Source organism: Rosa rugosa, chromosome 3, assembly GCF_958449725.1.
Source record: "Rosa rugosa chromosome 3, drRosRugo1.1, whole genome shotgun sequence".
NCBI lineage: Eukaryota > Viridiplantae > Streptophyta > Magnoliopsida > Rosales > Rosaceae > Rosa > Rosa rugosa.
Window position 1 is genome coordinate 52,217,234 of NC_084822.1, and position 20,360 is coordinate 52,237,593.

The 20,360-nt window shown below is 40.9% G+C and overlaps 4 protein-coding genes across 4 annotated transcripts; 2 read left to right on the forward strand and 2 right to left on the reverse strand.

Moving 5' to 3' along the window:
• The first annotated feature begins 8,429 nt into the window (after window positions 1–8,429).
• On the forward strand, window positions 8,430–9,949 carry LOC133738953 (bZIP transcription factor 11-like). The gene has a single exon (XM_062166650.1). The coding sequence runs from the start codon at window positions 9,019–9,021 to the stop codon at window positions 9,511–9,513; it is 495 nt and encodes a 164-aa protein (XP_062022634.1). The 5' UTR covers window positions 8,430–9,018; the 3' UTR covers window positions 9,514–9,949.
• Window positions 9,950–14,816: 4,867 nt separating this feature from the next.
• Window positions 14,817–16,627, reverse strand: LOC133738174 (protein TIC 20-I, chloroplastic). Its single transcript, XM_062165632.1, has 3 exons — window positions 16,471–16,627; window positions 15,957–16,126; window positions 14,817–15,658 (listed from the first exon to the last, which is right to left on the reverse strand). The coding sequence occupies exons 2-3, from the start codon at window positions 16,114–16,116 to the stop codon at window positions 15,021–15,023; spliced, it is 798 nt and encodes a 265-aa protein (XP_062021616.1). The 5' UTR covers window positions 16,117–16,126; window positions 16,471–16,627; the 3' UTR covers window positions 14,817–15,020.
• A 248-nt stretch (window positions 16,628–16,875) lies between these two features.
• LOC133737929 (uncharacterized) lies at window positions 16,876–17,448 on the forward strand. Its single transcript, XM_062165389.1, has one exon. The coding sequence runs from the start codon at window positions 16,876–16,878 to the stop codon at window positions 17,446–17,448; it is 573 nt and encodes a 190-aa protein (XP_062021373.1).
• Window positions 17,449–17,702: 254 nt separating this feature from the next.
• LOC133739051 (uncharacterized) lies at window positions 17,703–19,981 on the reverse strand. Its single transcript, XM_062166766.1, has 8 exons — window positions 19,748–19,981; window positions 19,566–19,661; window positions 19,383–19,461; window positions 19,198–19,276; window positions 18,982–19,021; window positions 18,753–18,887; window positions 18,266–18,403; window positions 17,703–18,046 (listed from the first exon to the last, which is right to left on the reverse strand). The coding sequence occupies exons 1-8, from the start codon at window positions 19,918–19,920 to the stop codon at window positions 17,770–17,772; spliced, it is 1,017 nt and encodes a 338-aa protein (XP_062022750.1). The 5' UTR covers window positions 19,921–19,981; the 3' UTR covers window positions 17,703–17,769.
• Window positions 19,982–20,360: the final 379 nt, after the last annotated feature.

Below are 20,360 nucleotides of genomic sequence, written 5' to 3' on the forward strand. Positions count from 1 at the left end.
TCCTTTTATTGGTTCCTTTGTCGTGGTGTATTTTGATGATATATTGATCTATAGAATGACCAAAGAAGAACATCTGGTACATTTGAGGCAGGTGTTGGGAGCTTTACACTTTACAGGAAAAAAAACTGTACATTAACCTGAAGAAGTGTACTTTCTGTACCAACAAGCTGTTATTTCTGGGATTTGTGGTTGGAGAAGAAGGCATTCAGGTTGATGAAGAGAAGGTAAGAGCTATAAGAGAATGGCTAGCTCCAAAAACAGTTTCTGAGGTGCGGAGCTTTCATGGGTTAGTTACTTTCTACAGGAGATTTGTGAAGAATTTCAGTACCATTACTGCTCCTATTACTGAATGTTTGAAGAAAGGTAAATTCCAGTGGGGAAACGAACAAGAGACGAGCTTTGCCTTAATCAAGGAGAAACTTTGTATCGCACCAGTTCTTGCTCTTCCCAATTTTGACAAGGTCTTTGAGGTTGAATGTGATGCTAGTGGCGTGGGAGTAGGTGCTGTGTTGTCACAAGAGAAGAAACCAGTAGCATTCTTTAGTGAAAAATTGAGTGAAGCTCGTCAGAAGTGGATTACTTATGATCAAGAATTTTATGCAGTGTTCCGGGCATTGAGGCAATGGGAGCACTACCTGATTCAGAGAGAATTTGTATTGTTCACTGATCATCAGGCCTTGAAGTACCTTAATAGTCAGAAAACTGTGAATAAGATGCATGCAAGGTGGGTGAGTTTTCTGCAAAAATTCCCTTTTGTGATTCAGCATAAATCTGGTACTCTTAATAGGGTGCCAGATGCTTTGAGTAGGAGGGCTTCCTTGCTGGTCACTTTAGCTCAGGAGATTGTGGGATTTGATCTCTTGAAGGAGTTGTATGAGGAAGATGTTGATTTCAAGGAGATTTGGGCCAAGTGCAGTAATAATAATGCAGTTCCAGATTTTTATGAGAATGACAGATATTTATTCAAGGGCAACCGACTATGTATCCCTAGTTCGTCATTGAGGGAGAAACTGATCAGAGATCTTCATGGAGGGGGATTGGGTGGACACTTGGGCCGAGACAAAACTATTGCTAGCCTTGAGGAGAGGTATTTCTGGCCACAGTTGAAGAAGGATGTAGGAACTATTGTGAGGAAGTGCTACACCTGTCAGGTTTCTAAGGGTCAGTCCCAAAACACAGGTCTTTATCTACCTTTACATGTTCTTGAAGATATTTGGCAGGATCTTGCTATGGATTTTGTGTTGGGATTACCCCGTACCCAAAGGGGTGTGGATTCTGTGTTTGTGATAGTTGACAGGTTCTCCAAGATGGCGCATTTCATAGCGTGTAAGAAGACTGCTGATGCTTCTAATATAGCCAAACTGTTCTTCAGGGAGGTGGTTCGTTTGCATGGAGTACCCAAGTCCATTACTTCTGATAGAGATACGAAGTTCCTTAGTCACTTCTGGATTACTTTGTGGAGGATGTTTGGAATAGCTTTGATACCACTTGACGCAGTCAGAATGATAAACTAGGTTTACAAGCGTAAACCTAAAAAAATGGTTCTGGAGTCCACCAGAGATAAAAGAGAAAATTCTCTATTTGATTGATAATAATATGAAAGATAGGTTCTGCAGCCTTTTAAGGTTGCTTAAATAAGAGAAAAGAAACCCTAAGGCGACTAACAATGAAACCCTAAAGCCCATGGGTAAAAACGAAAACAATCCAAAATAAACTAGGAAAACCGAAACTATGGAAAAAATAGAAAAACGCAATTTTGAGGCCCTAAACGACCCCGAAAGCCCGAAAAAGCCCACACGTAGTGGCATAGCGACGAGTTGTGTTCCTGGCGCGATTCCCTTTTCGGAAAGCTATGGCACGTTCCAATCGGACACCGAGCTATAGCGTGGCTACTAGTAACTTTTCATTTTCCCCCTTTTTGCACGATCAAGCTGCTATTCGAATTGGACTGTCATCCGTTCAGCATCAGGACCTCATTGCGGAAGGTGGGTGATGTCATGTCCAGGATAGCTTGCACTTTTTCTGGGTTTGCCTCTATACCTGGTGGCTGATGATAAAGCCTAGGAACTTTCCTACCTCGACCATGAAGATGCACTTCTGCGAGTTCAGTCGCATACCGTTGGGTAGGATGAGGGTGAAAAAAATTGCCAAATTCGTGACATGATCATCAACCGTTAGGCTTTTGACTAATATATTGTCCACGTATACCTCCATGATGGTACCGATGACGTCTGCAAAAATGGAATTGACAAGTCTCTGATAAGTGGCTCTGGCATTTTTTAGTCCAAAAGCCATAACCTGGTAACAGTAAAGGCTCTTGTCTATGGTGAAAGCAGTGTGCTCTTTGTCTGCAGGGTTCATCCTTATTTGATTGTACCTGCTGAAAGCATCCATGAAGCTGAGTAACCGGTACCCAACCGTGGAATCTATAAGCTGATCAATTCTTGGAAGTAGGAAACTGTCTTTAAGGCACGCTCGGTTGAGGTTCGTGTAATCGACACACATACGCCAAGATCCCGCCGCTTTCTTGGGTATCATGACTACGTTAGCCAACCAACGCAAGTATATTACTTTCCTGATGAATTTGACAGCCCTGAGATTCTTCACTTATGCCTGGATGGCCTAATACTTGTCTTGGTTGAAAGCTCTACGCTTTTACCTTACTGGATTCAAGAAGGGAATGATACTAAGGTTGTGTATGGCTACATTTGTTGGGATACCGGGTATGTCTTCGTACGACCAAGCGAAAGCAGACGAGTTGGCCCGTAGGAATTGTATTAAGCTATCCCTGACTGAAAGAGTCAATTTGGTGCCTATTTGGACAATTATGTCCGGGAACTCTTCTTATAACACCACCTCCTCAATGTCCTCTACGACACCAGGCCATTCTTCATCATAATCGGTGTCACCCCTGGGGTCCTCATACTTGTCGGATGGCGAGGGCTCCGCTGTTACTAACAGCATTTCCATTCCTCCCCTTTCCCGGGATACCGTTAAAGCATAGCAATGTCATGTTGTAGCCTTGATCTCCCTGGATTGTTGCTATCCCTACCGGGGTTGGAACTTTCATCATAAGCATGTGGCCAGCCACAAATGTCTTGAGACGCCAGAGTGCCGGAATTAAGGGTTCATTAACTTGTGAAAGCTTGGACATGCCTCGATCAGTGCCTTCTATGCGTCATGAAACAGCACGCTGACCGACGCACCGATATCCACAATACCCGGAAAGTGATATAGTGGTCATTTTGAAGTGTGATGAGGAAAGGGTCATCATGGGGCATTTTAAAGTTTCCTTCCTCCTCCTCTAGGAAGGTGACTGACTTCCATCTAGTCACATTGCCCTCCTTACGAGTTTTGTGGAAATTGAACTTATCTGCGTGACTGAAACTCGTGCTCCGCTTCCTTCCCTAAGGTGGCAAGTCCTTTGGCCCCCCACCGTGGATTGTGAGAATCCGGCCATATACATCAATAACTCCTATCTCCTTAGTGAGCAGGTACTGTTGGAGCTTCCTTTTTTGGATGAGTGACTCGATAGTATTCTTTAAAGCCATGTAGAGGTTGGTATTGTGTTTGGCATCCTCGTGATAAGTACAGAACCTATCGGTATCCTGCTGGGTAAGTTTGCTCTTTGGGAACTTACGAGGTGGCAGTCCAAGTATCTCATCTCTGTGCTCATTTCAAATGGTCTCGTACGAGGCATTAAGAACAGTAAATACCTCATACCTGGGTGAGGGTGTTATCTTGGGGTACTGGTGTTGCAATCTCTCTTCCCGGTGATATTGCTTATTTGAATATTCATTAGACCTGGATGAGGACTTCTTGCCCAGCTTGCTTACAGGATAGGGTGACCGTCCACCGTTTTGGGTCCACTCCCTCTTCTTTGGCTCGTCCATGGCCACCGGGGCCGGAGTGGTTCTTTTTCTCTCTTGCTTCACATTGTCCCCATATGTTTCTAACTCTGCCTACACGTGCCTGATAGCGGTGGCCATTAGCTCGTCATAGCTGGCCGGGGGATGATGATTGATCTCGTAGAGGAAGTCTCCGGGTCTCAAACCCCGTTTGAAAGCCATCTCTGCAAGCTTCTTGTTCAGATCCTGGTACTTGGCAATAGCCGCCTGCCATCTGTTGACGAAGGATTTCAATGTTTTGTTCTCCCCCTCATGTACTTTCAGTAACCCCGTTGGAGTGTTAATCCCATCAGTGCGCAGAATTAAGCGAGACACAAATTTGTCTGCCAACTCCTTGAAAGATCCTACAGAGCAGGCCGGCAGCTCGTAGAACCAACTCAAAGCCTCCCCAGAAAGTGTTTCCTGGAACATGTTATAGTAGACTTCGTTCGTGTACCCCTTGGCACTAGTCTGGGAACGAAAGACCTGCAAATGTTGATACGGGTTTCCTACCCCGATGTAGTCAATTTTCAGGGGTTTTGATGCATTTGAGTGAACTGCTGCCTTGGATTGCCAGTGTGAATGGTCCCGGACGGTCTTCGAAAGTGGTTTGGGTACGCCATTTGTCCCGGCTCTCGGCTGCCTCCATCCTTACCTAGAGGACCGTGAGTGAATTGCTCATCTGTAGGAGCAATGCGGTGTTTGGGTCTGTTACAGGTGATTCGGCCTGCTCTATCCTAGGTAACAGTGGAGGTGGCAGGTGTCTAAGGCTTTCTGGGTACAGGTTGATGGGCATGTGTATGGTCCTTTGACCTGTGGTGTTTGCAACAAAAGGTCCTACTCCTGAGGCGCCTACTGGGGTGACTGTCGGGGTTGCGGTTATCTCTGGCACTGTAATTTGTGACGCTTTCGTGAGCCTCATTTTGTTGGTTCGGCTTGCTCTATCCTGGATAACAGTGGAGGTGGTAGGTGTCTAAGGCTTTCCGGGTACAGGTTGATCGGCATGTGTATGGTCCTTTGACCTGTGGTGTTTACAACAGAATGTCCTACTCCTGAGGCGCATACTGGGGTGATCGTCGGGGTTGCGGTTATCTCTGGCACTGTAATTTGCGAGGCTTTCGTGAGAGCTTAGGTAAGAGCCTCATTTTTTTGGTGTCACCTGTCCAGCACTCGAGCGAGCGCTGTATTCTCGTCCTCTAGCTCTTGTAGCCTTTGCTGCGATAGGAGATTGGTCTCGCAGTCGATTCTCTGTTGTTCCCGATCGATTCGACCTTGCTCATGGAAAGCTGCAATTTCCGTGCACATGGCTTTCATCTCCGACACCGGGGTTAGAGGGTCCCGGATCGGTGATGAGCCGCTACCTGCCACCGGGTCCAAGTCTCCTAGCCCGTGAGTTTCAATTCCAGCGCTAGGTGCCTTAATCACGGAGGCGCTGGGACTGAATACTAGTGCCCGGGCGACTCTTTTGCCCACGTTCGTTGCCTCCTCTGGTCTAGCCATTTACACCGAGCGGGTAGTGTTATCGTTTCCCACAGACAACGCTTATGTTTCTGGTGGATTTCTCCAGGTACGTCACACAGAATGCTATACCTTCAGCAGGTACCAAGATAACTCCACGACCCTGTTAATCAGAACACACACAGTCAGAGGTATAAACCGTACTGGACGGTTTATGCCTCTCTGATGCTTGAGTGAAGGTTTATATATATTTTGACAGAGTAATAGTAAGGGAAAAAAGTTATTACCCCATCGAATGTGGTTGAGTTTGACTTATATACTTGAGCATGAGAAAGATGTTTCCCATTTCTTCGATGTTGGATGTAGCTCATCTCTTTGTGGTTATAGCAATTTCTGGAGTATTCTTCAATGAGCTCCACTAGGCAGGCTTGAGGCCTTTGTCACCCAAGGTGTCGCCCATTGTGAGCACCGACATGGTGGTTACTGAACCTGGCCCCTGATATGGCATCTGGGAAGTCCTGCGGGATATGGCAATGGTACCAAACTTTGTGGCGGTCAAGTAACTGCTGGTATGTACAATTGTGATATAGTTATTACTCGATCTTCCAACCCAAAATCCTTGAAATCCTTCTTTTAGCAAATTCAAAGGGATTCCAGCAACTTATTAAGATCAAGAACCAACCATATGATTAATTTTGGTGGATGAGAGACCTACTTATAAGAGCAATATCCTATGATTTTGATTCATTATTCTTCTCGTGGTTGAAGATAGAGATAAAAAGTAGAGTAACTGATTGCTGTATCTCATGTTCAAGGGTGTTTTGGTAAAAATAAGGAGGTCTACTTAGCTTTTCAAGTATTCTAAAAAGTAAATTAGATGTGTACTCTAAGTATGGGAGGTCCAAATAGTAAATTTGGAAGTCCAACTAGAATCACCTTATTGAAAATGTGACACCTAACAGAAAATAATCTTAAATTACGTGATTGTCCTTACAAAACTTCCTTTATACCACCTCCATCCCTGAGATTCCCTCTGCTACATTCGCAGGTGCCACTTGTTTCTTTGCTCATCATAAAAAATGACAAACCGGTCAAAATTAACAAACCGTGTCCATGCTAGAAGCTCAAAATGGTTAAATCAATAAATCTGGTACTGCCGATGAAAGAGATGTAAAAACATCGGCCAATAAGAAAATTGCAAAATAAATTTAAAATTCAATAATATTCTATCTAACTAAAAAACATATGTACAATCACCGTTAGATAAAATTCAAGGATAGAAAAATTATTTTTAAATTGAGTTGCTTTGTTTTTCATTGTTAAATTTATATTCAAGGATGATTGGGTGTAATTTTATACTGAAAATCACTGCAAAAATTAGAATGTGTTTGGATGAGGGAAAAAATGATGGAATTGAAAGTGAGGATTTCATAATTCCTAAAAACCAATTCTCTTGTTTGGCATTATCATATTAGAAATTTTAAATTTATCTATGGAAAAAAAATGTAGGAATTCATTATTTAAATTTTCCACTTCAATTTCCACAAAAAAATGTGTCATTTAAAATTAATATATGTCTCTCCGCCTCCTTGGTAACCCTAGCCGTCATGGCTGTGGACTCCATCAATGTTTTTCGACACCAACAACCAGCAGTAGCATCTCTGCCTCACGCCGTCTTATGGCCCTCTAACGTCAATTTGCTTCGACGATTCTCCAACTAGTTGTCTCCCTCATGGAGGCTATATCCCCGAGTTCCACCGTGCCTCGCCACAATGGCATTGAGTGCCTCTCAAGTTGGGAACTGAATGTGAATCCTGGTCAAATCCAACCTCCCAGAGGGCGACTAAAGAATGGTGGAGTTCGGCGTATGATTCTCGATGTGGCGTCAGAGGCGGATAATCGGATCATAGCCTCTGTAGCTGTTAGGCGACGAAGTGGCTGTGGTTTGGGCTTGGTGCTGAAGGCGGCAGAGAAGGAAGAGTGGTTTTGTTTTTCTGCTCGAGATGGAGGCTGAGAATGGCGAAGCCAGAAGGGCGATCATGACTACTGGTGGCAGCGAAATCGGAGGTTCGTCCAAGGCACCAGCCGACAACTCATCGATCTGCAGGTCTGAAAGGTATTGCGGTAGGGTGGCTGCAAACACCGGTGAAGCAGCTCCAGTTCGGATTCCCAAACTTGATTGGGTGCCCAGATCAAAGTGGTTGCCCAATGTTTTAGGGTTTGAAACATTTTGGGGGCCCAATGCTGCTGAGGATGTTTTTTGGACTTGGGCGTGTAAGCAGAACGAGCATTTGGGCTCACGCTCCCTCACTTTTCGTATTTGGGATTTCGGAGGTAGCCAACTTATCATAGTTATTCTCCTTGCCCTAATGCTATGGGTAAGGAGAAAATCTAAGTTCTATTTGGCCTACATAATGATTTTATTCTACATCCAGGAGGGGAGCGTTCTTGATGCACCACAATTGAGCGCATTGGCATCGGCAACTTTCATTTGCTGTTATTCTTAGTTTAGAATAGAACTTGTTCTGTTAGGCTTCTGAATAAAGGAGCGGAAATGTTTCAAATGTAATGGTACCTATCTACCCCATTGGGGACTTGTATTGTGTCATTCTGGCCTGAGTTTGGTTAGAAATGAATTATTACTTCGCAAAAAAAAAAATGTGTCATTTCTAAAACAAGATTTTTTTTTACTTTATTTTTTATTTATTTTAATCTTTCTTAATTTATTACACATTCTAAATTTTAAATAAATACAATCAAATAATAGAAATTGTAATTAATGAAATTTTTGATTGATAGAATTAAAAGATTCCATCATTTATAAATTCCTACGAATTTTATAATTTTCTCATCCAAACACACCGTAATGATTTTTTAACTCACCAGCTGGAATTGGATGGTTGTGGAAATTTCTGGTCACATGCCCAATCAACTCTCTCTCAAGTCCTCAACAAACTCCCTCATTAGAAAATTGGATGAGATTCCAATGCACCTTTACTTTTTAACCTTTTATTTCAATTTTCATTTTAATATTGGGTCTTTAATTATTTCTTTAATTACCTTTTCCTTCTATAAATTGGCCCCTCCTCACCATCATCAACCTCTTCCTCTTCTCCTCCCCCTCTCTAGCTTTCAGATCTTAGCCTTCCTCCTCCTCCTTTCTTCTGAGGGCTGAAGCTCTGCTGGTTTAGGGTTCTGTGCTCTGAGTTCTGTGGGTTTGTTCTTACAATTTCTGGGTTTTTGTTCTTGAATCTTGTGTTTTGTGTTCTGTACCTAGAACCCACATAGGTTCAATCAATTTAGTTTTGTGTTTCTGAGGTTTCGAAAAAAAACAAAAAAAAACCTGGAAAATTAATCTTGATGCTGACTATTTTATCCTTGATGTTTGAGATTCATGTCTCCGGTGCTCAGTGAAATCCTCCGTTCGGGGTTTATGGTAGATTCCGCCCTCAGGCGCAGGACCCATTTAGTTCAATCCTTCTCCGTCGTCTTCCTTTACTGGTTCTATGTGTTTTCATAAGTCAGCTTCCAACACAGCTTCGTAATACTATTATATTACCTAATAAATACTAGTAATATTGGAATAATCGGGTCCTGCGTCTTTTTAAATCTATAAGTCGATCTTCTAATTCTGTTTGATATCATCGATCTTTTTCCGGGTGTCATCATATATATGGCATCTTCGAGTGGAAACTCGTCCGGCTCTCAGCTTCTTCAGAATTCCGGGTCCGAAGGGGACCTTCAGCATGTGATGGATCAGCGAAAGAGGAAGAGAATGCAGTCCAACCGGGAATCGGCGCGGCGGTCGCGGATGCGAAAACAGCAGCACTTGGATGAGCTGACGGCTCAGGTGACCCAGCTGAGGAAGGAAAACGGTCAAATCCTGACCAGCATAAACATCACCACCCAGCACTACATGAACGTGGAGGCCGAGAATTCGGTTCTCAGGGCCCAGATGGCGGAGCTCAGCCAGAGACTGGAGTCTCTGACCGAGATCCTCAACTATATCAACGGCAACAATAATAATGGGGTGTTTGAAACCGAACCGGGCCAGCTGCTTCAGACCGGCTCCACCGCTGCTGATCATAATAGCTTCATGAACCCTTGGAATAATTCGCTCTATTCAAACCAGCCCATCATGGCAGCTGCAGACATGCTTCAGTACTAAAAACTGTTCATGATCATGATCATCACCACCATGCCCCCCCCCCCCCCCCCCAGAGGTCTGTGATTGGTCTATTCCTTGTTTGTCTTGCATTAGGGTCTCAATGAGTGGGAGAGGAAAGAACAGGGTGTTCTTTTATTTTGGTTGCTGCCAATCTGCCATATATAAGATTATGTGTAATATAGAGAGAGATTATATAATGTAAGGTTAGATTTATGTATCAGGCGGCAAGTGATTGGGTGAAGCAAAAAATGACTCTGATGATGGCCTGATGCTAAATTGGAAAGGTAGCTAGTTAGCAATGCAGAGGGACCCAGAAAAGGGAGTTCTTGATTTGTAAAATGGAATTTGGGTCATTAATCAATTATTAGTATTAGTATTTGTGTGAAGGGATTTTATGTAATATTTTATATATTTAAATTTCTTCGTCTTCATTTGAGTAGTGTCTTTTTTTCTTTGTTTTTGGGTAAAGTATTTTTAGCTCTTAATCTTTAAGGTAATACTTTTGACTTGATATTTCTGTTTTATATGATGATGAGTTGATGACCACTCCTTATCAAAGGGAGGTTGTTCACGCCAAAGGAGCTTTTGGTTGCTTTCGAAGAGTTAGTATTTTTTTATATGCGATTGATGACAAATAATTGACAACTTGTTTACACCATATTGGTTTGTCCAACCCATCTTTTATTGTTTGTGATGGCATGAGAGTTTGGTTGGATGCATTTTCTGTTTTTTAGCAGATGATCTATGATTGTTACTAGCACTTGAAAAAGTCATTTTACACTCTAGAAAAGAAAACTTGTCATTTTCAACTCACAAAATAATTACATAGGAATCCAGAATGATTATTCAGGAGGGCAATAAAGTTTGTGAAAGCTTGTAAATCTAACGGTTAAAAGCACTTGCATATTTTTTTTTTTTTGAAAGCAAAAAAAAAAAGTGCAAGTGCTTATACATATGACATTCTCAAATATTCACTGGACACTATTACCATTATATAAAGTACATTACTAACACAACAAAAATTAAATACAAAATATTAAAATAAAGCTCAATATGCAAGTCCTCCAATTATCACAAAGATAAGACAAATTGTAGGATAAATTCTCGATTAGAATCTAATCTAAGGAGTAAAGTTGATCCAAGTTGAATGTGGTTAAGAATCTTAGAAAATAGTGGATTTGGATATTCTCCTTACTTTCACCTAACAATTGCGTTGTCATGAGTAACAAAATACAGTTCTCCTTAACACACGCTTGGAACTGTTGTTCGTCAAACCAGTAAGTAAGAAATACGGAATATCATCATAATAAGTAGATAACTTTACTCCGTTACTTCCTTTGAAATTACTCGTTGTCGACTCAAGTCTTTTTTAATTTTTTCCTTTCTTTTACCCTCTTTGGTGTGTATATCAATTAACTTTCTAAGACAATCATGGTTTCTCTGTTTTTTTTTTTCTGAAGAATGGTTTCTCTGTTTATACGAGCTCGGTTTAAAAGTAAATCTTAGCATAAAAACAGGTAGCGGCACTTCCAAGAAGGAAATCGGCAAAAGAATATACCAGTTACAGCTTAATATTTACTACTCTGTTTTCGAATATGGATGATAAGTTAAACTATAAGAAACATTATCAATTTGCCTTTGATGGATCTCTACCTCTTTCCCATATTTCGTTTATTGCGCCAATTGCTGGCTCCAATTGCCCCAATCATTTTTCGGCATCTGGTGCCAATTCAATGTATTCTCTTTCGTTTGATTCAGCTTTCTACCATTTTTGAATTCATCATGTTAATATTGCAAGTTGCAATCAAACCACCCAACACAACCTAATCAAAGTGTACCCTTTTAATGCACCCTAGCATTAAATATACAAATGATTTACATAGTAGGATTAGTGATATATAGTGATGCACCAGATGATTTACCTTATCAATCTTTGGTTGAAGCAGAGGCGCAGAGCATCATATAAAAATAGAAACATCATGTTGGTGGTAGGTAAAGTACATTGTAGAGTGACCATGAAATAATCAAGAAGTTCTGAATTCTGATGGATGCCCCCCATATTCCCCATGTAGTATATGCCATATAAACAAGTATATTCCAAATCCTCTTCAGATTTGGTTTCCAAACCAAACTAGTATACAACCTAATAAACGGAGCCAGTATATCACTCTATGAACTCAATCTACTTGACATTACTATAATCAATATATCGTAGATGAATTGTTTTTATCTAATTTTTTATAATATAAGATAAAAAGGTTTCATCTAACTGTGATAACACCTACATAAGACGAGAGACAACTTCATATCATAGTACGAAAGATTTAAAATTAATGTGTTTATACATTAACGTACTGCTGCCGGTTTTTACATGATATATCTGCAATTCAGTCAATATTAAGGGTGTTTCGACCTAGAAAATATATGCTATTTCCAAACAGGGTAGTAACCAGTCATCAAAACACAAAGAAAGGTGGGAGAAGTGGGTTAATTAGGTAGAGAGTATCTTTTATTAATTCAAAAGAGGAAGCAGAGGATGATGAAATCAATAGTAAAAGTTTGAAAGTTGAGCTTAAACAATGTACTAAGGAAGTTGTTGATGATGAAAGTAACTTACCTTACCAGGTATTAAACAAAACGCAGTGAGAGTTCAGAAAAATCATGATGTCGTTTTCGATCTCCATGGATCTCGGACTTTTGGTGTAGTGGGAAGCTTAGCTAGTAATTATTATTTAGGGTCCTTGACCAAAAGCCCCAAAATGAGCCAAAGTTATCCTACTTACCCTAGCAACAGATTTTTATTCCCCACTACCCAATTTAAATTAAAAAGACAATTTTACCCTCACTCAAATTAATAAATTACACCATATGCCATCTAGCTCTCTCTCCTCTCTCCCCTCCAATCTGACTCTCTCTCCTCTTCGATCTGACTCTCTCTCCTCTTCGATCTGATTCTCTCTCTCTCTCTCTCTCTCTCTCTCTCTCTCTCTCTCTCTTATCCGGCGATAGTCGTGCAGTCCAGAAGCCGGCGACGAGTTTGTGCAGCCCAGAAGACGGCGGCGAGTTCGTGCAGCCGGCGTCATCGATCGTACAGCCGGCGGCGAGTTGGTGCAGCGAGCTCGGAGCTCCTTTACGTCACCTCCGTGCAGCTAGGTCGGAGTTCCGGTTCGTGCAGCGAGCTCGGAGTTCGCGCCATCCATTGCCGGCGACGAGTTCGTGCTGAAGACTGAAGTTACCGGTTGCTTGGCTTCGCCGATCACGAAATCAAAACCGCAGCTCATCTCCGGCGGGAATTGGCACTCGAGCTCGACCTCTGGTGCTCGACCCAGGCTCTCCGGCCTCGACACAGGCCGGTGGCAGAGGAGAACATGGATCTGGTATGCCGGTGGTGGAGGAGAACCACGATTTGGTGCCCAGAGCTTTTCTCTGGGTGCCCAAATCAACTTCTTTTTTTTTTTTTTGCTGTAAATTGGTTCAGAAGCCCAAAATGAAAAGAAAGAAAAAAAAAAGGTTCTATTGGGGCAATAGAGGCCTCTTAAAGATCTATTGGGGGGGCAATGGACGTCTATTGGGGGGCAATAGACGTTTTGAATTGACGTAATCTCCTCTTTTTTTTCTTTAATCAAAGTTTTATTTGTGTAATTTTAGGAAAATTAGTTCCCATTTCGGTAATCGAAACGTCTATTGGGGGGCAATACATGACTGATAGTCGTCTATTGGGGGGCAATACATGGTTGATAGTCGTCTATTGGAGGGCAATAGACGTCTATTAGGGGGCAATAGACGTCTATTAGGGGGCAATAGACGTCTATTAGGGGGCAATATACTATCGGGGCAATAGGCGTCTATTGGGGGGCAATAGGGGGCAATAAAGGTCTATTGGGGGGCAATAGATATCTATTGGGGGCAAAAAAACCTTCCGGTGAGATTTTCAGCAAATTCCGGTGGGCGGAGGTCGGTGACCAGATTCCGGCGGCCGGTGACCGGATTCCGGCGGCCGGTGACCGGATTCCGGCGAAAGTTGACCGGATTCCGGCGAAAGTTGGCCGGATTCCGGCGGCCGGTGACCGGGCTCCGGCGAAGTCCCCTATGGTTTCTCTCTCTTCCATTCTCTCTCTCTCTCTCTCTAAGTAACAAAGGTGAGGGTAAAATGGTATTAAAAAAAAAAAAAAAACAAAAAAAAAATCTTAATGGGGTATTAGGGAAGACCTCCTTAGAGTGTTTTGGGTAAGAGGGAATTAAAAAAACTTAGTGGGGTAAGTGGGAAAAAAATCTCTAAAAATGGTGTAAATGGACAAAAACCCTATTATTTATAGCTAATGGCCTTACGTATTGGGGAAAGGTTGTGTCGTTGTGATGTGTTTTGGGTCGTCGTTCTCAATTAAAAAAAAAATAAATGTAAATCGTTGAAAGTTCTATAGTGCTTTAATAATTTTTATCGTCTAATGACATGCATGCAAATTAAAATATTGTAGTAAAATTGAGAGAGATTTAATTGAAGAAAAAAAAAAGTGTGGACGGAGTCTATTTGTTGAAAAGTAGATTTAAGCACAAGTATAATGTGTAGATGGAGTGCGGAGAACACGAAAAAATACATTTTCATCTCCAAATATATGAATTTTTGGATTTGAGGCAGCCAATACCTAATTTTTTTTGTTACATCAGGCGATATCTATTATGATCATAGTTTTCAGAAGTGATATTACACTTATATTGTGTTGACGAAAATGACATTGGAGCAGCTCACCTCAATCAACGTAAGATGACCAAACATTATTTGATTAGATTTGAGGTTATGCTTTTTAAATGGATTGCTGCATGAAAAGGCATCACAATGACTTCCCCCACCTAATTAGATAAAACAAGCTGATAATTAAAGACTAGATGAGAAGGCTAAGCTAATACCTTTTCCTCACATTATTTTTACTTTGCAGCCATTGTTAATTTAATTAAAATAAAATTAATAGGTTAAGTTTACATCATTCAAGATTTCAAGTCATCCATCCACAGTTCTATTAGGCTATCCAGAAACAAACCTCAAGTCGGGCCTCGACACATCTCTACTATAAGGCCCATGCATGATTGGGACCCAAGATAACGTACCGGTAGATTTTCCAGAGTGCAATGAGTAATAGGGGATGGTATGGTATGAACAGGTCAAGAATCTAAGCTATCAAGAAGTTTGCTTAACTATTCAAATGCATATCAAACTGATCCGTATAGGGTAAACCTTTGGTACCACTTCCTCTAATTTCTTAACCACACCACAGCATAACATTAGCATTTGAAACTACGAAAGAGTATTTCTGATCAAAAACAATGAAATAAGCAAACAACACCTCGGTGAGAATTCTGCTACAACACAAATGTAACCGATCCAATTAAAACCTCTACACATAGGCTGTTTCAGAACAAAAACCACTTCTGCTAACAAGTTCCTCTCTTACAACAAAATGCAAACAGATGGAAAGACAGCTGATTTTACTCCTACGCTTTCCTTTGACCTATTAGTCATAGGGAATTTGAATATATGCAGCATCACAAACAAAGGGGATATCAGCGTACATACCAGCAAGAGCACAGCGTATGCACTCCAACACTGTAAATAGGTAAGCAAATGCAACGGCTGTCCAGAAGTGCATCCCGAATTTACCCCAGTAAATAGCAAGTGGCATCCAACGGCTCACAGTCCCTATCACCTGCAAGGCAATCTCCAGTAGCATGCCCATCACCACATGAAATCTGAAGAAGTGAGGCCACTCCTTTCTCCTCACAATTCCAAGATATGCAACGAAAAAGTATGCCATCAAGAACCAGCTGGGCAAACTCCCAATGGCGCCAAGAAATGGGTATGTGAAGAACTCAAAGTCTTCCAGGAAAGGGTGCAGGTGATAGGCTGTCTCTGCATACATCCATGTCTCGTGTAGAGGCATTAAGTAGGGGAGACATGCCAATGTCCTCCACCACCACTTTGGCTTCTTCATCATGGGAGGGAACCGAAAACTGTATGGGACATCCTTAGATGCTTGAGGGGCCATACTGGATCTGCCTCGCCTTTGCAGTGTGGGGATTGTGCGTAAAAGGCTGCCTTGATCCCCACTGAAAAATGGGCTCGACGCAGCACAGGGGTGCAGAAGCGGCATAGCTACAACCAACATACTATAAAGAATTAAAACAAGCACTCACCATATGAGTTGGCATGAGATGCCAGAGATTGTGGAATCTATATGTCTAGCTCTCTGATAAGTTTATCTGAGAAAATGAGTGATTGTCTGTCTGAGTAAACCGTAAGTGGAATGTGTGTGGAAGTGGAACAAATTCAGAGGATGCTGCCTCAAATGGAGAAGGGTATATAAGAATTAAAACACGTAAAACACAAGTAATGGAGTACAAGAGAAAAGGACTACAACTATAGTCTTATATACAACCAGGATAAGGCTTACCCTTCTGAGGGGAACTCCATGAAATGATACATTGAAAAGCACTCTTACTTTGAAAACGAGGAATGCATGACAACACAGGGCTACTGCATATCGATGGCTTACATACTCTCGAATTTACAGAGATAAACCCACTGGGTCTGGTACATGCATTTGGAATCATAGCCAAGTACCTAACACAAAAGCAAAATTTCAATGATGTAATCATAGGTAATAGGAACAAATTATAGAAACTAGATGAACAAATACAAAAATCTTAGTTATTAACCTGTAATTATCCAAGAACCAACCAAAAGAGTTTCAATTGAATGAACATTTACAACTACTCCAACCCACTGACAAAAGAGAAAGATATGAACCCTAAATTACGAATCTTTACTTTAATTCCAGGCCAAAAAGGATAAACCCACAGCAACCTAATCATCACGAAGCTTTGGATTCAAACAATTTCTAAGAGAAATGAAATTAACTGTAACCCAATCCCTAATTTCATGTCAGAAGCGAAGAAAGGAGCTACCTTTTGCTGATACAGAGCCGCAGTAGCTACTAGGAGAGCTCCAGCTCGATCAATTTAGGGTTTTCCGTACCAATTTCTTGTTGGGGAGATGAGACTGAGAGACACCGTGTATCTGAATAGAGAGCTAGCTAGACTAACAGAGAAACAGACAAAGCAGGCCGTCTGATATGGGCTTCAAGCCCAATTTAAGATTGTGGGCCGAATGGATCAACTATTAGGCTTAGTATTATTATTATTATTATTATTTTTTAAAATCTGAATTTTTCCTAGTCCTGGTTGGATTATGTTTCCTAGTCAGTATTCCTATTTGATTTATATAATGAGGGGAGTGATTGTGATTTGAATAAACAAGCCGCCATTTTTCTCAAAAACGAAAACCCTATTCAAAGAAGAAGAAGGGAATTGATGGCATTCCGAAAGCGATCCAAGTCGAGGCAAGAGCAGAAAGCTGATGAGGGTAATGGTTTTGATGAGGGCTCAAGTACATCAGACTCGGATAGTAGTGATAATGTCTCGGAAAGTCTTTCTGATATTGACGATGCCGAGATTTCTCCATACCTACTAACCAAGAAGGAGGCACTGTATAAAACCATCATCTGGGAAGCAATGCACAAGGATTATGTCGAGAAAAGAAGTACTAGAAAAAGAGCCAGAAAAGCCAAGGAAGCTGGTCCTCGGAGAAAGGCAGCCAAAACTTCTACCAAGAAATCGGATGAAGGGCATAGTAATCTTGCACCGGAAGTCAAAAAAGGACGGAGTTCGAAAATCAACTATAATGCCATAAATGAAGAGGATTGCAGGTTGGAAGAAGGTTTGGAGTCTAACGAGAAAGTCATCGGTGCAGAGGCTCAAGACGGACAAGGCTATTATGATGATAATTATGAGTCTGAGCATGAAAACCAGTACAATGAAGAGGACGAGTCTTATTATGCAAATGATGATGGTGATGATAACGGGCACAATGATGGATGGTTCTGACATAAGTATTCAACCTTTTATGTAATTATACTACACTGTAATTTCATGATTTATCTGGTACGTATGCTTTGTTAGTTTGTTCTCATGCTCGAGTTGCATTATGTAAACAAAGAAAAAAAAATTAAATAACAATTGACAGGAGGGGGATTTGGAAAGGCTTATCAGTAGATTCAGTACCAACATGCATCAACTGCACTTGTATATTTTCCAAGAAAGAATATTTGAATTTAACACTAGATTGGAATACTTGTGGGAATCAAAAAGCTACAGCTGGACTGAATACAAAGGTATGTTTCGAATCCTCCATCATGAACAAATTCACTATGTTGAAAATGGTTTATCCATTTGGTCAATAATACTTTGTAATCCTGATCTATAACTAGGATGAAGAAGCCTAAGTCCTAGTTCCTTCTTCATACGAGCATTGCAAACTCTCTTCTCACCCATCGAACCATCTTTCATAACAGTTACTGTAGATTCTCTTTGTTCAGAAGCCTGTTTGATCCAGCCTGGCCATTTTTTGTCAAGCAAGTCTCTTGCATGCTCAAACACTGCTTCCCTTGGGGCAGGATCATCATCAACAATATTATAAACTTCCCTGAAAGTATATTTAACAAGCCAGTGAACATAACTCTCTAAATAGGTTTGACAATAAGAATACTACTGTATACTCTTTGGTGCCGCCTAAAATCCCTTATACACATCCAAGTGTGTATTGGAATCCATATAAACAATATGCTCTGTATGCAAATGCATGCTGAAGTACATATTAGATAGGTTAAAAGAGAAAAAACCAGTATGAACTATGAAGACCTACCTGGAGGAAGCTGTGCAAATACTGGCCTCAATAGCTTGACAAATGTCCTCAACATGAATCCTTGATGTGAACTGCCTATATCCTCTCATTCTCTGACTTTTTGATAAGGCTTCCTGCTTGATTATGGTGTCAACAGCACTGTAGTGGGAAACAAGTTATAAATCTTTTAGCATGAGAAAGAAACAAAATTTTCTATATATATTTAAGCAGTGTCCTACATGATTTTCAACATGGCTGATTTGCTAACAAGAAATGTCATACTAATTCAGAAATTCTGAATCTTCCTTGCCTTACTGTCATACAATTTGAAAAAACTTCTTTCTGAATTTTCATTATACTGAAAGAGTGAAAAACCAACCATATATGTACTTCGCATAATTTCAATGAGAAAATGGGGGAAAGTTTCCTATTATTATTATTATTGATTACAGAAAGAATGAAAAAGAAAGACAGCATAGTTTCATCCTGCTGTAATATTAATCACAACCTTCTACCAGGACCATAGATACCTCCGAGCCGAAATACTTTTGTTGAGATGCCCAAACTCTGCCCCAAGTGTAACCATCCTTTCTCAGCAGCTAACCTTAATTTTCCCACCTCCCTTGTGGGGTTAGGGGGATAACTGCCACATGATCCTTAAAGATTAAGTGACCGTTCAATTGATATTAAGTATGATATGATTTGCACATCAAGCAATTCCACATGCACTCACTTACTCCTCATCTACCCATGCACCATCACAATCTCCATATACACCTAACAGAAGCAATTCCACCATAGTCAAAACTAAAATCCAGAAGCATTTGGCAATCAATATATCAGATTGCATTACTTTGATGAAAATCACAATGCTATATTGTCCAGAAAACTCTTTCAAATAAGCTACTAAAAAAACAACTGATAAACTGAACCATTGACGAATGGATACATACTAGTTGAGGACAAATAGCAAAGCCATTGAAGATTTCCCCCCAAAAGTGCTTTCCTTAGAAGTTGTTCATGTTGCAGCATCTAGGATACAACAGTCAAAATCAGTTGCAGCTAATGAACTTGTCACTAAAAACCTTTGGAATAGCTTTTAAACACATTAAACAAGTACTACTTATCAATACCGTACCGGATCACCAATACCAGGAATTGGAGGGACTGACACAACCATGTGAGTATGGAGCTTCATAACATCCATGGTGGTCACACTTCACAATAGACAATATTGGGTACCCAAAATAAGCAAAAAGAAACAAGCTTTCTATAAGCTTAGCATTATTTCAAAGAAACAAGAAACGAAAATGTCACTAACTCTGGTTCATTTGCATCAAATAGGTACATATCAAAGCCCATTTCTTCCTCGAGTTTCTTCTTCTTGGTAATGCTTGTACAAGTCCCAGAGACATCCCTAACAATTGAAAGACTTAAGCTTTAGCTAAACCCTGAACCCTAAATTAAGTTCAGAGAAAATAAACATTTTAGGAGGAAACATACCATCCCTGCTTCTTGAGGTCAAGCGTCAACGCCTGTCCGACGAAACCCATTCCGGCGATGAACATCCGGTTCCGAGATTTTACGTCCGGTGCGCAGGTCATTCGAATGACGGAGCTTGGGGGCAGATGACCCGATTTGAATGCCAATTGACCCGAAATTTGACACAACTCCATCGGAGAGACAGTGAGGGTCAGACCCGATTGAGCTGAGAGCCTGAGATAGCAACAGTTTCACACTTTCAAGTTTTACAAGGCAGCACGTTTTTTTACTTTTTACAATTTACATTCCCAAATTATATGTAGCATTTACCATTTTACCGAATTGCCTCAGCACTAGACTCATATGCACGCAATGCACGCAGTGGCGGACGCAGGAATATATATCTCTGGGGGCAGGTTTCAAGTGACTCATTTATTAACAAACTTGCACCAAATAGGAAGCATAGTTTACTCATTCAAAGAAACAGAGTTTAATAGAAAATTTCAAGTGACTCATTCATTAACAGATTTGCACCAAAGAGGAAGTAAAGGAATGCAATCAAAGAAACAGGGTTTACTAGAAGGGAAAATGTCCATTTACCCAAATTTGAGCAACACTAACCCCATTTACCCAA

Coding starts and splice junctions, on each gene's coding strand:
- LOC133738953 (XM_062166650.1), top strand. CDS start 9,019: ATGGCATCTTCGAGTGGAAACTCGTCCGGCTCTCAGCTTCTTCAGAAT.
- LOC133738174 (XM_062165632.1), bottom strand. CDS start 16,116: ATGATTCCAAATGCATGTACCAGACCCAGTGGGTTTATCTCTGTAAAT. Junction 15,659..15,956: donor ATGGAGTTCCCCTCAGAAGG/GTAAGCCTTATC, acceptor TGTTGGTTGTAG/CTATGCCGCTTCTGCACCCC.
- LOC133737929 (XM_062165389.1), top strand. CDS start 16,876: ATGGCATTCCGAAAGCGATCCAAGTCGAGGCAAGAGCAGAAAGCTGAT.
- LOC133739051 (XM_062166766.1), bottom strand. CDS start 19,920: ATGGAGTTGTGTCAAATTTCGGGTCAATTGGCATTCAAATCGGGTCAT. Junction 19,022..19,197: donor TTGCTATTTGTCCTCAACTA/GTATGTATCCAT, acceptor TGCTTCTGTTAG/GTGTATATGGAGATTGTGAT. Junction 18,888..18,981: donor GGTGCATGGGTAGATGAGGA/GTAAGTGAGTGC, acceptor ATCATGTGGCAG/TTATCCCCCTAACCCCACAA.